The 15,531-nt window shown below is 35.8% G+C and overlaps 1 protein-coding gene across 5 annotated transcripts in view; it reads left to right on the top strand.

Annotated features, from left to right (window-relative positions):
* The window catches only part of LOC106872239 (E3 ubiquitin-protein ligase NRDP1), a 244,995-nt gene that overhangs the window by 110,529 nt on the left and 118,935 nt on the right, over positions 1–15,531 (top strand). For all 5 annotated transcript variants that reach the window (XM_089339819.1, XM_052975810.2, XM_052975812.2 and 2 more), the window contains one exon: positions 4,329–4,429. In XM_089339819.1, coding sequence (XP_089195945.1) covers positions 4,340–4,429 — 90 coding nt within the window. In that variant the 5' untranslated portion in view covers positions 4,329–4,339. The remainder of the gene's footprint in view (positions 1–4,328; positions 4,430–15,531) is intronic.

The following is a 15,531-nucleotide window of genomic DNA, read 5'->3' as shown; positions in this document are numbered from 1 at the left end:
ATCAATGTTTGTTTCTGTAATGTTTTTTGTTCAGATGTATTTCAGAATTTCATTCACATTTTTTGTTGCTTGGTTCAATTTCCACCAGTCAACCTTTTTAAGGTTGCAAATAATGTCGCTATCGTTCTCCTGTAGCCTTGTCTTTATTCTGTCGTAGATTGCCTTTTTCCCATCTGTCATGTCACTATTAATTTTATTGTCTTCTTCTAAACCTACTGTTTTTTTTTAAGCCTGGTACTTGTTCTGTCAGTTTATTTTGCCAAACTGCTAAGTTACAAGGATGTAAACATACAATCACCGGTTATCAAGCAGTGGTGGGAGACAAGCACAAACACAAAGAAACACATACATAGATATATACAATAGCTTCTTTCAGTTTCCATCTACCAGATCCACTCACAAAGCTTTGATTGGCCAAGGTGCTATGCAGTGGGACTGAACCCTGAACCATGTGGTTGGGAAGTAAGCTTCTTAAATTACAGCTGTTTGTGGTTAAGAGGATAACAGATGATGTTATTGTTGTCAGTGTTTAGCTCCATGTCAGCTCTGATTGAGTGGATCTATGAGCAACCCTCTTTTCCTGTTTAGTGTATCTTGAACAACATTATCCTATGTTATCCTTTTCTCTTTTGTTTTTGTTTTTTATTTTTAAGATAGTGGAGTGTGACTTGGGGAAGATTTAGTTGCTTTTTGTCACAGGTGGAATGTCTTAGAGGCCTCTCCCTTCAGAAGTATAAAAGGAGACCAACGTCACTGTCGTCATTATCAATGATAATGATGATGGTGGCAGCAGCGGTGGTGGCGGGGGCGGTGAGGACGATCTTTTTTTTTATTACTAAAAGGGGGAGCCCTCTAACACATTCTGCCTGCTACAAAAAACAACTGAATCCCCAATTCGCACCCTTCTATCTTAAAAAGAAAAGAAAAGAAAAAGGGGCTAGAACAGGTTTTGCTGCAGAGGAGTTACATGACTACTCACATTATGGGGGAGAGAATGGGAGTAACAGGGTTGGAACTGGGAAAAGAGAGAGAAAGATGGTGATGACAAATTGTCAGGTTGGACCATCAAGGTATATACATGGTAAATGTGTTCCACTGATGTAAACCTGGGGTGGATGGGTGAATCTTTCTTGGTAGCTTTACATTTGAACTAAAGATTTAGCTATACTGAGACCAAAATGCAAAAAAAAAAATAAATGACTAGAATTTTTAATTAAAGCTTTTGGCTTAATTAGGTTTGACTGTTTCCATTGGTAGTTTATTAGATTTCAAATTCCATGTGACATCTATAAAGGTTTTTGGTACAATACCACAACTTACTCAACAACTTGGCTATTCCGAACTTTTTTATTGATTTTCTTATTTTATGTTTATTTTTTTTTTGTCTTGTAACTATGTAAAAAATTGATAAGGTTACAAATCATATCTAACCACACAGCCAGTTACAGATATGGAATGTAGTTTCACTGGAGGTATTGATTTTTGGGTTAGGGAATGTGAGCAAGTTGAAAATAATTAAGGGTATGAGGAGAGCAGGCTGCATATCCTGTCCTTTGTGAGCTGGCAAAAGAAACAAAAAATATAAAAGAGCAATTGCAAAAAACAAGACCAAAAGGAAACTGCTTTTTGATTTCATTTGAAGGATGACCTTGTAGTTTCTTACCAATTATTTCATTGTTTATACCATAGCAAAATATAGAAATATTAAAGTTATTATCCTTTAGCTGACTCTTTGATTCTTGAGTTTGAGTTTGAGTAAATAAAATCGTGGACTGTTTTTATGTCTGCTTTGAACTGACTTAAAATCTTGAAATCTCTTGCAGTGTGAGGCTTGGGAGTCTGAGAAATAGTAATTCATATTAAGTTCATATAATTACCGTAAATCCTCGAATATAATCCGCACTTTTTTCCCAAAATTTAAAGGTCAAAATTTCTAGTGCGTACTATATACGAGGTTAAAAATGAAAAAATATTTTCTAAGCAAAATTTTCTAAGTGATAAATATGTAAAGGGAATTTACTTAATATTTATTTTTCACTGGCGTTATTACTGTTATTTCTTTATTTTCTGCAAAGTGCACAAAAAAGCTACATGTTTGCATTATGTTATATATAGAACTAGCAGAGGCACCCGGCGTTGCTCGGGAATGAAATTGTTGCTTATTGGTACTTGGAAACTTTTACGAAAATTAAAATGGGGATTAAATGAAAGAAATGATTTACGTGAATATCCTCACAAGAGTAATTGAAATAAATGGCGATTGTGGAACCCCCCCCGCGTGCACACACACACACACACACACACACACACACACGCACACACAGTATTACACATCAGATGAAATGGACATGTGTGTGTGTGTGACAGAGAGAGAGAGAGAGAGAGGTTTGTTGTCATGTATACGTACATGCATAAATATGCATACATCTTTGTGTGTGAGTGTGTGTGTGTGTGCGTGTGTATGAGAGAGAAAGAGAGTAAATACTACATACACACCGCTCTCACTCTGTCTCACACGCACACATACATCCAAAAATGATGGATGCATATGACAACACACCCCTTGACTCACTCACACTCTGTCTCTTACAAACACACACTTACATAAATGTATACAAACATATTTACAAAGACACACGTGTGTATGCGCACACGCAATACCGGAAGTTGACATTGCATCACAAGTATGTAAGCCGTTGTTACGTCAATACCAGAAGTTGACATTGAGGAACCTTTTTAAAGAAGTGAATCATAAATATAAAGCAATATTATTTATTTTTAATTAAAAAAATCAAATGAAGAACCTAAGATTTATCCGAGGTCAAATTATTCATGCATCACAAGTATGAAAGTAAATGGTGAAGCCGTTTTCACGTGATAAGCGATTACACACACATCTCTGTTTTATATATAGTATAGATATAGATAATAATAAAGGACGTTACCGTATATATGTTTACAAACCAGGGACGTTATATAGACCTCCTTGACTCAAGTTAGAGAAGGGGGTGTGTATTATACACAAGGTTTAGGTTTTTCAGAGGTACAGCTCCCTAAAAATCCTCTGCATATTATACTCAAGGGCGGACTATACTCGAGGATTTACAGTAATCAAATAGATTCTGGGGATACTACCTGAAGACTTCATAAATCCTGAGAGAGGCCACCTAACTGATGGATATGAAAATCATTCACAAGTAGTTTCTGTCCCACAGATGTGCTGTGTGTCCTCTCTTTGCCTTTTCTACGACTACTACAATGCTCTCTGCCCTCCAGAGCTTGCCAGTTTTGTGTCACTTCCATTGAGGCACTCTTGCTGTACTCATCCTGCCAAAGTCATCTTTGCTTTTCATTCTTTTGGGATCAATAAAATAAAGTACCAGTGAATACTGGGAGACGATGTAATCAATTAACCACTGTCCCCCTAAAACTGCTGGCTTTGAAACCATTCTCACTTACCTTACTTCTTCTTATCCCTCATATTGAGTCCACCTCACTCCTAGCATTTCTACTGGTCCCCAAATACTTAGCCCTTGAGAATTTCCTCCCTGCACACATCTTTCTTGTAGTCATTGACTTGTAATGCTTTTAAGTAGAATGCTAATTACATCTCTCTCTCTCTCTCACAGATCCTGGAGGGTCTGCTAAGGCCAAGGCTACAGCCCCTTCCTCCTGACCAAACTTAAACTTGTGTCTGTCACGAGCCCAAAAAGTTTAACTTGGTTTCCAACATTCCCCACCAGTATGAGACACGAGTCCATTGCAGGGTTAACTACCCAGCTATTGCCGGAACTCATTTACTGCTGAGTGATCTGGAGCAATGGGAAATGAAGTGTTTTGTTCAAGAACGCAACACACAGCATGGTCTGAGTATCAAAACCACGATCTTGTAATCTTGAGTGCAACACCCTAAACTCTTGGCCATGCTCCTTAACCCAGACCATACTAAGGAAGAATAAAATTAAGCTTTAAAAAAAGTAGGGATTGTAGAGTAAGCTGGGGGTTTTTTTTTTTGCATGTTTTTTTTTGCAGTTTCAGTTGACTTTCATTTGATTGTAGTGGGTTGAGACAGCACGGATGCTGTCCTTTTTTTTTTTTTGTCCTTCGCATGTTTTAGTTTCTGTTTTATGAAGGCAGAATGTAGTCTTGTTAGAAAACTGACACCCAAAGACTTAATTATCACATGTTTTGGATGAGTTTTTATAGTTATTATGAATTCCATAAATGACATCACCATTTAATTTCATTTTTTCTGTCTCTTACCAGTAAAATTCTTAACTGACAATCATTTTTTTTTCACAATTACTGTTTCTTTTTTTCTCCATTAGGCCTTGAAGAGATGGGTTATGAAGTTGTCAGATTTCAGGGGGATGTTGATGAAGAATTGATTTGTGCTATTTGCAGTGGAGTTCTTGAGGATCCACTCCAGGTAAGTTAATTAACCAAAAATATTCAGTTTGTCTCTCATTCCACTGAATGGGTCATTCATTCTCATCACACTTTTGTTGTTTCAGAATATTTTCTTGAACGTTGTTTTTTATTTTTATCATGTTCCCATATTTATATCACTCATCATTATCAACAGCATCATAATTTAAAACCCACTTTTTCTTGCATGCATGGGCTACACAGAGTTTGTTGCCACAGATTTTCTATGGCCAGATGTCCTTCCTGTTGCCAATCCTAACATATTTCTAAGTTAATGTTTCCCTATACCAAGACATGTTCCTTAAGAAAGACTGGAAATGAACAACTTTACTTGTATGACAATGATGATCATTTACAACCATCATGTGATGTCTCGACAAAAGCACACACACCATTCTTTCAGTTTCCATCTACCAAATCTAGTTATAAGAGTTTCATCAGCCTGGGCCTAAGGTGCACATGATTGGGAAGCAACATTTTTAACCACACACCTACCACATACCTGCACTTTCATCATCTCTATACATACATAAGTCCTAGCTGCTGCTGGTGGGAAGGCAGTGGCAACAGCAACAGTAGTGGTAGTGGTGGCAGCAGCAGGGGTACTAAAGTAAGACCAACAGTAACATGATACAATGTTGATCAGGCTTTAGTCACTAAAACTCTTAAATTAAGACCATTAGTATTGTGGCACAATGTCTATCAATCTTTATTCATTAAAACTGTATTTCTCTGTCATCTTTGATCTGGCAGGAATGGCATGGTAAGACTGTGTTTCACAGAAGAATTTTTCTATCCATCCATCCATCCATCTTCTCTGCCAACTATTCCTGGGAAGGTTGTGGGGTGTTGTCAGGTACCTCCTTTGTAGGTGGAAGCTCATGGCTTAGTGGTTAGGGTGTTGGACTCATGATCCTAAGATTGTCGTTTTGTTTCCTGGACCAGGCAACACATTGTGTTCTTGAGCAAAACACTTCATTTCACATTGCTTCAGTTCACTCAGCTGGCAAAAATGAGTAATCCTGTAAGGGAGCAGCATCCTGCCCAGGTGGGGAATTTATATGCCATGGAAACCAGCTCTCATGAGTTGACATGACTCAAGAAGGAAGGTAACTTCATTGGGTCCTGTCAGAAACAACCATCTCATTCTTGGTCTACCCCTAGGTCTCCTGATGGTTGGCCTGGCTTGAAGGAGCCATAGGTCAAGTATGAATACCAGTCTGATTCTTGGCATGAATAAAATCATGAAAAACTGCAATATGAAAGGGAGGAGGTCTTATATTTTGGAATGCATCCCAGGTTTTCACTATCCTGTCAAAGATCACACTGTGTATTCCTACGTATACGTTGTATCTTTAATTTAAAATTCATAGTCATCTCCCTTGTCTTTCTTGAACAGAATTATGTAACCTACAGTTATCATTACAGTTATAATAATAATATCATTTAAAATTTCTTGAATCACTACATTTAACACTGACCTTATTATTTGTTTTTCATCCAGAAGGCATCTCTGGGTATCCCCATTTCCTCCAAGTCATGCTACTTATTTGTAGGCTTTAACTTCGGTTCTTAATCTCTATAAAGATGTAGATGATTCTATATTATCACTTTTACTTTAACATTTTTTTCTTTCTTTTTTTTTCTCAATTTTTGTCAACACTGGTAAGAATTTGGTTACATGGTGCTAGAAAAATGTTGTAAACTAAAAGTAACCTCTGTTTGTATAAATCTAGATCCATTCCTGATATTTTATAAGATTCAAAGAACTATCTGATGATAAATGTTGAATTGTTCTTGTGACGCAGTGAAAGAAAAACCTTTAAGCATTTGGCATTCACTGCCATTTATTCTGTTTTTTGGTGTGACTGAAAATAACTTGTTGCTATGGTAATAAGTCATTGTTCAGTAAAATGGACTTTAATTAAGATACACTATCTATTTAGTTACTGTGGATCTTATATATATATATATACATATATATATATATATACAATGTGCAGGCATGGCTGTGGTGGTTAAGAGGTTTGCCCTCTGATCACATGGTTTCAGGTTCAGTCCTACTGCATAGCACTTTGGGTAAATGTCTTTTACTATAGCCCCAGGATGACCAAAGCCTTGTGAGAGCATTTGATAGATGGAAATTGAAAGAATCCTGGTGTGTATGTGTGGGTGCCTGCACGTGCACATGCATGAACACACAGGCACCCACACATACAAACCAGGATTCTTTCAGTTTCCATGCATGAACACATCTACATATATATGTATATCTATCAATCTATCTATCTATCTATCTATCTATCTATCTATCTATCTATCTATCTATCTATATATATATATATATATATATATATATATATATATATATAAAACAGTAGGGTAAAAAAATTGGATATTAATTAATATCAATTTAATACCAGGGAACAAGCACATAAAAAGAATCAAGGAGATTCAGAAAAAATATCTGAGATCTCAAAGGATTATTGTATATGTATATATACAATAGTGGTCTCCTTTATATATATATATATATATATATATATATATATATATATATATATATAAAGTGTAGTATATTGCCACTTAAGTGTGGCTGACCCCTAGGGGTGGATGTTACTGTTGCTTTTAGCCCCAGGAGGACATCTCCTCCAGCTGGCTTATCGACACACGACTGTGTCCTGTTTGCCAAGGGAAGTTATCCCTCTCACCTCGATCTGCAGCACGAACGTATCCGGATTTCAGGGTTATTTCCCTTCGTCGGCGTCCGACAGCTGATGACCTTGGTGAGAGAGACAAAAACCTGGCAAACTTATATCTTCTTTTCCAGTGAAATTCTTCACTGATATTGAAAAGGTGAAAACAAGCAATGTTAATTCTCTAAATGAAGTATTAACAGTAACTGCACGATAAAGTGTAGTATATTGCCACTTAAGTGTGGCTGACCCCTAGGGGTGGATGTTACTGTTGCTTTTAGCCCCAGGAGGACAAAACTGTGCTGGTATGAGATTGTGATATGCTGATCACTTAATGGGGTTGGAGTTTGTGGAAAAGGGAGACCCTGAAAGATGTGGGACAAGGTTGTGAAAGTTGATCTCCAGACCTTTAGCCTCATGGAGATATCAAAGGTCTGGGATGACTGGTGATGTGTGGTTTTTGAGATGAACTGCCCAGCTCTGTGAAATTGTTATCTGGAAACACTGTGTGTATATAAAGCAAGTGTTTAAGGGAAAGAGCAAAGCTGACTGTCCTAGGCAGTAAACTAAAACAAAGCCAAAATTACTTTTGTGAAATTTAAATTGGAACTAGGAGGGTGGCAGCTAAATCCAGTCAAAACATTTAGACCAGCAGTCTTTTGAATGACCTTGAAAAAAATGCTTATTTCTTATCTAAGGCACAGCAAATTTGTGACATCATGAGGAACATTGTTGATCCTTAATTTGTCAATGCTCTGGAAGAAAAATAATTAAGTTAACCTTGTTATGATTTAAGTTTTGAAAGGTGGACGAAATTGAACACAGTAAATATATTTAATGTGGCCAAGCTCTGTCTGTGTATATCTATGTTGAAAGTGGATAAATATATATGTAAATAGAAACCAAATATGCCTGCAAAAAGTTAGAACTGGCGATAGTATGTACAAGGTTCAGGGGAGGTAATTGAGGTTGACTCTAGTGAAACTTTCTTGGCCTGCGTTACAGCCTCAACTTAGTTTATTAATGTCATCTTTCTCCCGATATATTTATATATATAGTAAAGTTTCTTTGTTTATTGTATAGGCAAGTAGTTTGAAGTGCTCAGATAAAAAAAAAACCCAAGGCACAAAGGTATAAAAAAATGTTAAGGAGAATTTCAGATAGGTTCAACAATTTAAATAAGTGTATATGCTGCCATGGATCGATGTATATCAATTTTTAAATATACCAATGTGTCAGTCATTAAAATATTAAGACATTAAAAATCTATGAAAACATAAATATATAAAAATTAAATATACACATATAAATAGATGAGTGAAATTAGGTTGCAAAAGTATAGATGTATAAAAGTATAGATATATAAAAATATATTTAGAATTGCAGTCATATTAAACGCTTTTTAATATGAATGAAATTCTAAATATATTTTTATACATCTATACTTTTATGACCTAATTTCACTCATCTATTTATTTATGTATATTTAATTTTTATATATTTATGTATTCAGATTTTTAATATGTCTTAATATTTTAATGACTGGTATTTTGGTATATTTAAAAACTGATATACATCGATCCATGGCAGAATATATGTTTATTTAAATTGTTGAATCTATCTGAAATTCTCTTTAACACACACACACACATATATATATATATACATACATACATACATACATACATACATGTATATATATATATATATATATATATATATATATATATATATATATATATATATATATATATATATTCGTTTTGCAAGATTTTTTATGTGAAATCGTGTGTTGAAACAGATGTTGTTGTACTTGGGGATGGTCATATTGCCAGTTTAGCCATATATATTTAGCCATATATATTTATATAAATAAGGATAAGATCGATATTTAAAATATTGATCCTATCAAGTGGTCAGCATGGGAATAAAAACCATCAAAGGTAATAATTATTTAAAATTATAATACAGGGTATCAAGAGATACCACCACGCTGAAAAAATAGCAGTCAAATCCTGACTCTAAAACCACAATAAATGTCCGCATGGCACGAGTAGCGAAGACGAAGACCAAATAAAACCGTAAAAATAATAAGATAATTCCAAATCCTGGATTTCTGGCTTTGCATAAATAATAATGCTCTGCCTTCATCAGTGGAATATACTCAAGTACATAAATACAAATACATGTATATAAACAGTATACTTACATATACGGACGTATACATACATATATATGCACGTATGCACACAACTAGCTTAAATAGCCCGCCTAAAACCCCCGTGCGATCCGGACAGAATATCAGCGCAGTAAATACACTGACAAAACTAATTTATATAAATAAGGATAAGATCGATATTTAAAATATTGATCCTATCAAGTGGTCAGCATGGGAATAAAAACCATCAAAGGTAATAATTATTTAAAATTATAATACAGGGTATCAAGAGATACCACCATGCGGACATTTATTGTGGTTTTAGAGTCAGGATTTGACTGCTATTTTTTCAGCGTGGTGGTATCTCTTGATACCCTGTATTATAATTTTATATATATATATATATATATATATATATATATATACACGAAATCAATCTGTGTAAAAACCAATAGGAAGAGTATTCCATCTAATGAGAGTCTCATATTACTATAATTTATATATATGATTTTTCTTTTTGTTTTGTTTTTTTTATTATTCATTTACCCATCTTGGTGGAATCTTCCATTAGGTACATTTTGCTTTCGAATCGCTTCACACCTGTCCTCTATTTAAATGTAAACCTCTTGGTTGCATAGTTCAATCAGCACCTGATGAATGTACTTATGTACGTGAAACTATTAGTAGTGCATTAATGCATGTAGTGTGAAGCATTTATAGTAATATATATATTGTGTATGTGTGCACACACACAATTTAATTTAATATTCTTTCTATTTCTTCCTAGCCATCTGCTTGTAAGCGTTGAAGTGAAATATGATACTGTAAACCAGTTTGCTTAACTCTGAACACTGAAAGCTGATATCTCAACAGCAATTATTCTATTATTATCTAACTAAAGGTTATTATTAAATATTACTAAAATATAACAATATTATTTCTTTCTACTATAGGTACATGACTTGAAATTATGGGGGAGAGGGCTAATCAATTACATCAACACTAGTGCTCAACTAATACTTATTATATTGACCCTGAGAGAATAAAAGACAAAGTCAGCTATGGTGGAATTTGAACTCACAGTGTATAGCTGGAAGAAACGCTGCTAAGCCTTATATCTAACATGCTAGTGATTCTGTCAACTCACTGCTTTAATATTAATATTAGTTTCAAATTTTGGCACAAGGCCAGCAAGTTTGGCGGTGGGGTTAAGTTGATTACATCGCCCCCAGTGCTCAACTGGCACTTATTTTATTGACCTTGAAAGGGATGAAAGGCAAATTCAGCCTTGGTGGAATCTGAAGTCAGAACATAAAAACTGAGGAGATGCTGCTAAGCATCTTGCCTGGTGTGCTAACAATTCTGCCAGCTCACTGCCTTACCTTTATATTAGTATTAAAATCATTTTGTTTCATATTGAACTGTTCTGTATGCATAAAAAGCACATTGCCTGTTTAGTGCATTCATCACCATAGTTTTTAACTTCACCAATGTTACCATTGTCATTCAAGATCATGATCACACTCGGTCAGTGAGAAATAGCAGCTAAATCTTCCTCATTTCACACTCTGCCAATTCATAGAAAGACTCAATGTTTGTAGTCTGAGGTAGATAGTATTTAGAAAAGAAAGAATGTTGTTGGAATAGCTCACCTTCAGTTTTCTGTTTGCTTGATCCAGCTAACTTGAGCTCAAACACCATCATAATTACACATACTTGTCAAAAGAAATAGAACTTTGTTATATGTACATCTTCCTCCTTCTCATCATCATCATTTAATGTTCAGCTTCCATACTGGTCTGACGAAATCTGATGCTGTTTCAAAACTGCATCATACCCCAGTGTCTGCTTCGGCATAGTTTTTATGGCTGGATACCTTTTCTGATGCCAACTGTTCTACAGAGTGCACTGGGTGCTTTATTGTGTACATTTCCCCTTACAGGTTTCTATAAGAGAGAGCAAGAGAGAGAAATAGTTAAAACTATGGGGTGAAGGAGATGGTTTGTTTTTCAAACCAGCTACTATAAATAATGTAAGTTTTAATGTAACAGATCAAACTATTCAAGCTAGTATAAGGAGAACTTTAATAAGATGTTATCGGTATTATTTAGAGAGAAAAATCAAAGCAGCAAGCTGGCAGAGAGGCAAAATACTCAGTAGCATTTCATCCATCTTTATATTCTGAGTTCAAATTCCATCAAGGTCGACTTTGTCTATCATCCTTTTGGGGTTAATGAAATAAGTACCAGTTGAGAACAGGGGTCAATGTAACTGACTTATCCTCACCCCTGAAATTACGGGCCTTGTGCCAAAAGTTGAGATCAGTATTATCCAGAGAGAATAAATAAAGCTTGGTGGTTGTTTCTTTTGTTTTTTAATCTTGTTTCAGTCATTTGGCTGCAGCCATGCTGGAGCACTGCCTTGAAGGGTTTTAGTCAAACAAATCGACTCCAGGACTTATTTGTTTTTAAAGACTAGTGCTTATTCTGTTGATCTCTTTTGCTGAACCACTAAGTTATGGGGACATAAACACACCAACACCAGTTGTGAAGCAATAGTGGGGAGCAAACACAGGCACAAAGACACACACACACACACACACACACATGACATGGGCTTCTTTTAGTTACTATCTTCCAAATCTACTCACAAGACTTTTGTTGGCCCGATGCTATAAAAGAAGGCACTTACCCAAGTTGGTTTGCAGTGGGACTGAACCCCAAACCATGTGGTTGAGAATCAAGTTTCTTACCACACAACCACACTTGCACCTTTTATTGATTTATTTATTTTTTACTGATTTCTGATGATAGAAGTACAAATAAAAATAGTGAAGTTTGTTTTTATTGTGTATAACAAAATCAGTAATTTACCTAATGGAAAATAAATCTTGTTACTGTTGCAGTTTATATCAACTGGTCTTATGTAAGAGGTGGTACACTAATATTATAAAATATTTTAACCTTGTTTCATCTTGTCTGAAGGCGATGACACTGAAAAATCGATATGGTAAAATTTATGACACTAACTTAAAAGGAAGAAAAAAAAAAACTGTATTATTGACCATTTTTAACAGAATTTCTGCTCAAATTTTTTAAAGTGTATTAAGTCCATAACGAAAAGTGCGTCTGTTATTTTTACTATCATTGTAGCAGTAGCCTCCCTTGTTCCAACTAAAAAAATTTTTGGACTAGAAATGGATTCACGGCGAAATAACGCAAAGAAAACTAACACACACACACTAACATACACACACAAACACACACACACACACACACACACACACACACACACGAGACTAATACGTTGAATAAATTAAAAAAGTAAAAATACCCAATGAAAACGAAATTACATTCATTGTCTTCTGCTATAATGGGGACAGTTCTGGTAGGGATGGTACTTTTTAAGGTAAAGAAATAGCAAAATCTCTCTAGGACCCCGGACTACCGATTTCCTCCACAAAATAGGGATAACGGAGGCCCGTCGGAGAAAGGAGCCCCGCAAAGTGGAGTAACTGCTGCAGTAAATGTCACTGGCTATTCTCTGCGGCGACACCATCGCTGTCATTACCACGGGCGCGACTGAACAAACCATTTGTTCTGGGGGTATGCGGCCTATCGTCCCCTCCCGTTCCATCTCCTACCGCTTTACCCCCTCCTATCTTCTTTTCTTTTTCTTTCTCATCTCTCTTTTTTCCTGTTACTTTGTTTTTAAATGTTCTAATAAAATAAAAGGAAAGATTAAGGAAAATGAAACTCTTGGCGTTGCTGTGTGAAAAGAAGTTTGCTCCCAACCACATGGTTCCGGGTTCAGTCCTACGGTAGATGGAAACTGAAAGAAGCCTGTCGTATGTGTGTGTGTAAATATATATATATATGTGTATGTATGTATTTATGCATATATATATATATATATATATATATATATATATACGTGGCCTGATCAATAAGTATCCGGACTGTTGCCATAGTAACGAAACGTCTGAACCTCTCGTACACTTGTATGTGGCTCATACACTCCTTTCCATATGAATTCTGCAATTTTGTGTAGGCCTCTGAGCAGGTATCGCCATGACAACTCTCTGTGTCCTGGTGACTATCACACACTACACACCTTCCTTCCAAGCACTGCTGTAAACAGCAAAAGTGAGCTAGAATGTTAAAACTTATTGCGCATACACAGCAGAGTTCAAGGTCAGTCTGTGCCAAGCAGCTTTACTCTGCATGCTTTAGCTTTGTTGCTATGGCAACAATCCGGATACTTATTGATCAGACCTCCTGTGTGTGTGTGTGTGTGTCTTTGTCTCTTTGTTTGTCCCCTCACCACGCTGGTGTGTTTATGTCCCTGTAATTTAGTGGCTCAGCAAAAGGGACTGATAAAATAAGTACCAGGCTTAAAATAATAAGTCCTGGGGTCGACTCACTCGATTAAAAACTCTCCAAGGTGGTGCCCCAGATAAAAAAGATAGTCCCCGAAACTAAAAACTGGATTATGACACATCATAAGATGTTCATCACTATGTCATATCTCACAGTTCACATATGCTTTGTACTCTCCTCTTCCAATATGACTTCACTTCCTGCTTGTCCTACTCACTCACACACACTTCTACACAGATGCATTATATTACCTTCACTCCTTAACTCTCTTTATGGGTGCAGTCATGGCTATTTGGTTAAGAAGGTCACTTCCCAACCACATAGTTTTAGGTTTACTCTCACTTTGTGGCACCTTAGGCAAGTGTCTTCTATAGTTGCAAGTCAATCAAAGCTTTGTTAGTGAATTAGATAAAATAAAACTAAAAAGAGTGTGCGCATGCGCATGCACATGTGTGTGTGTTTAGTATTTTTTTTTTTATTATTGACTTTGAAACAATGAAAGACAAATTTGGCCGTAGTGAGATTTGAACTTGAAGCACAGTGAGTCTAAACAAACCAATTTGCTACTTTGATGTACATGTATACACCATTTTACACATGCATGCATACACACACACATATATATACTCTCCATTATATGTATGTGTGCCCCACCATTATATATTCATGTATCCATTGTTATATACATACACATATGTATCCACTTGTACATATATATATATATATATATATATATATATATATATATATATATATATGTATTCACCATTATACACACACATGTATTCACCATTATATACACATGTATTTACTAATATATCTGGGGCAGTAGTTAGGTTAAAGGTGTATTATACACCCACATTCTGTGCAGTTTGATGATGTCTCTGGTTTCTCAGCTTCCCAGTATCATAACGATGTTGAAGATGCTGCCATGTAATATATTGGATGATTGTGGAACAACAACAGTACAGACATGATGGCTAGCAGAATCTCTGTTGCTGAGATAATAGCAGACATCAATACTCTCTGCCAATTAATTACAACATTGATTAGAGAGAGAGAGCTGGGTGTTGTAGAAGTTTGAATTACACCCCAGACATTGTTCCAACTGTGACTCATAAAGTTTGGTTTTATCAGATAATGCTATTAATTTAAGCTGAGCTTATCCAAAATATCTGATGTCCTACAAACAATCATTCCTACCCCTGTGATATCATGATGTCATGTTGGGTGCATGCATAGAGGCAACATCTGTCGTATGTTAGGATGGAAATGAAAAGCTGACAAACAACATTTAATATTTCACCATATTCACTGTTTTATTAAATCAAATAAAACAAAAATACAAAGACAATTCACTTGTATGTGTGTGTATATCTTGTTAGATATCAACCTAATTAACACACATAATTAACTGATATAATTTAGATTCTCAAATTGTTGAAGTTATTATATCTTGCAGTAAAAGAGGTTTAAAGACCCTCTTCTGTCATGAATGACCATGAGATTGCACCTAGAGAGCTCCCCTCCGAGGCACAAGTCCAGGCAAGATTGCTTATGGAAGACCAGCAGTCACCCATGCATTCCAGCCTCCTCTCTCCATGCCATCGATGTTATCCAAGAGAAAAGCAAAGGCCAATACAGCTTGGCACCAATGATGCCACAACTCATTTCTACAGCTGAGTGAACTGGAGCAACGTGAAATAAAGTGTCTTGCTCAAGAATACAACACATGGGCTGGTCTGGGAATTGAACTCATTACCTCATGATTGTGAGCCCGACGCTCTAACCACTGAGCCATTAATTACTGTCTTAATGGAAGTTGCATGGCCTAGTGGTTAGGGCACACACGTTGACTGAAATATTAACT

This window comes from Octopus bimaculoides, chromosome 22, assembly GCF_046866305.1.
Source record: "Octopus bimaculoides isolate indiv1 chromosome 22, ASM4686630v1, whole genome shotgun sequence".
NCBI classification, from domain to species: Eukaryota; Metazoa; Mollusca; class Cephalopoda; order Octopoda; family Octopodidae; genus Octopus; species Octopus bimaculoides.
Note: the sequence above shows the minus strand (reverse complement) of the source record. Positions and strands in the feature narration are given on the sequence as shown.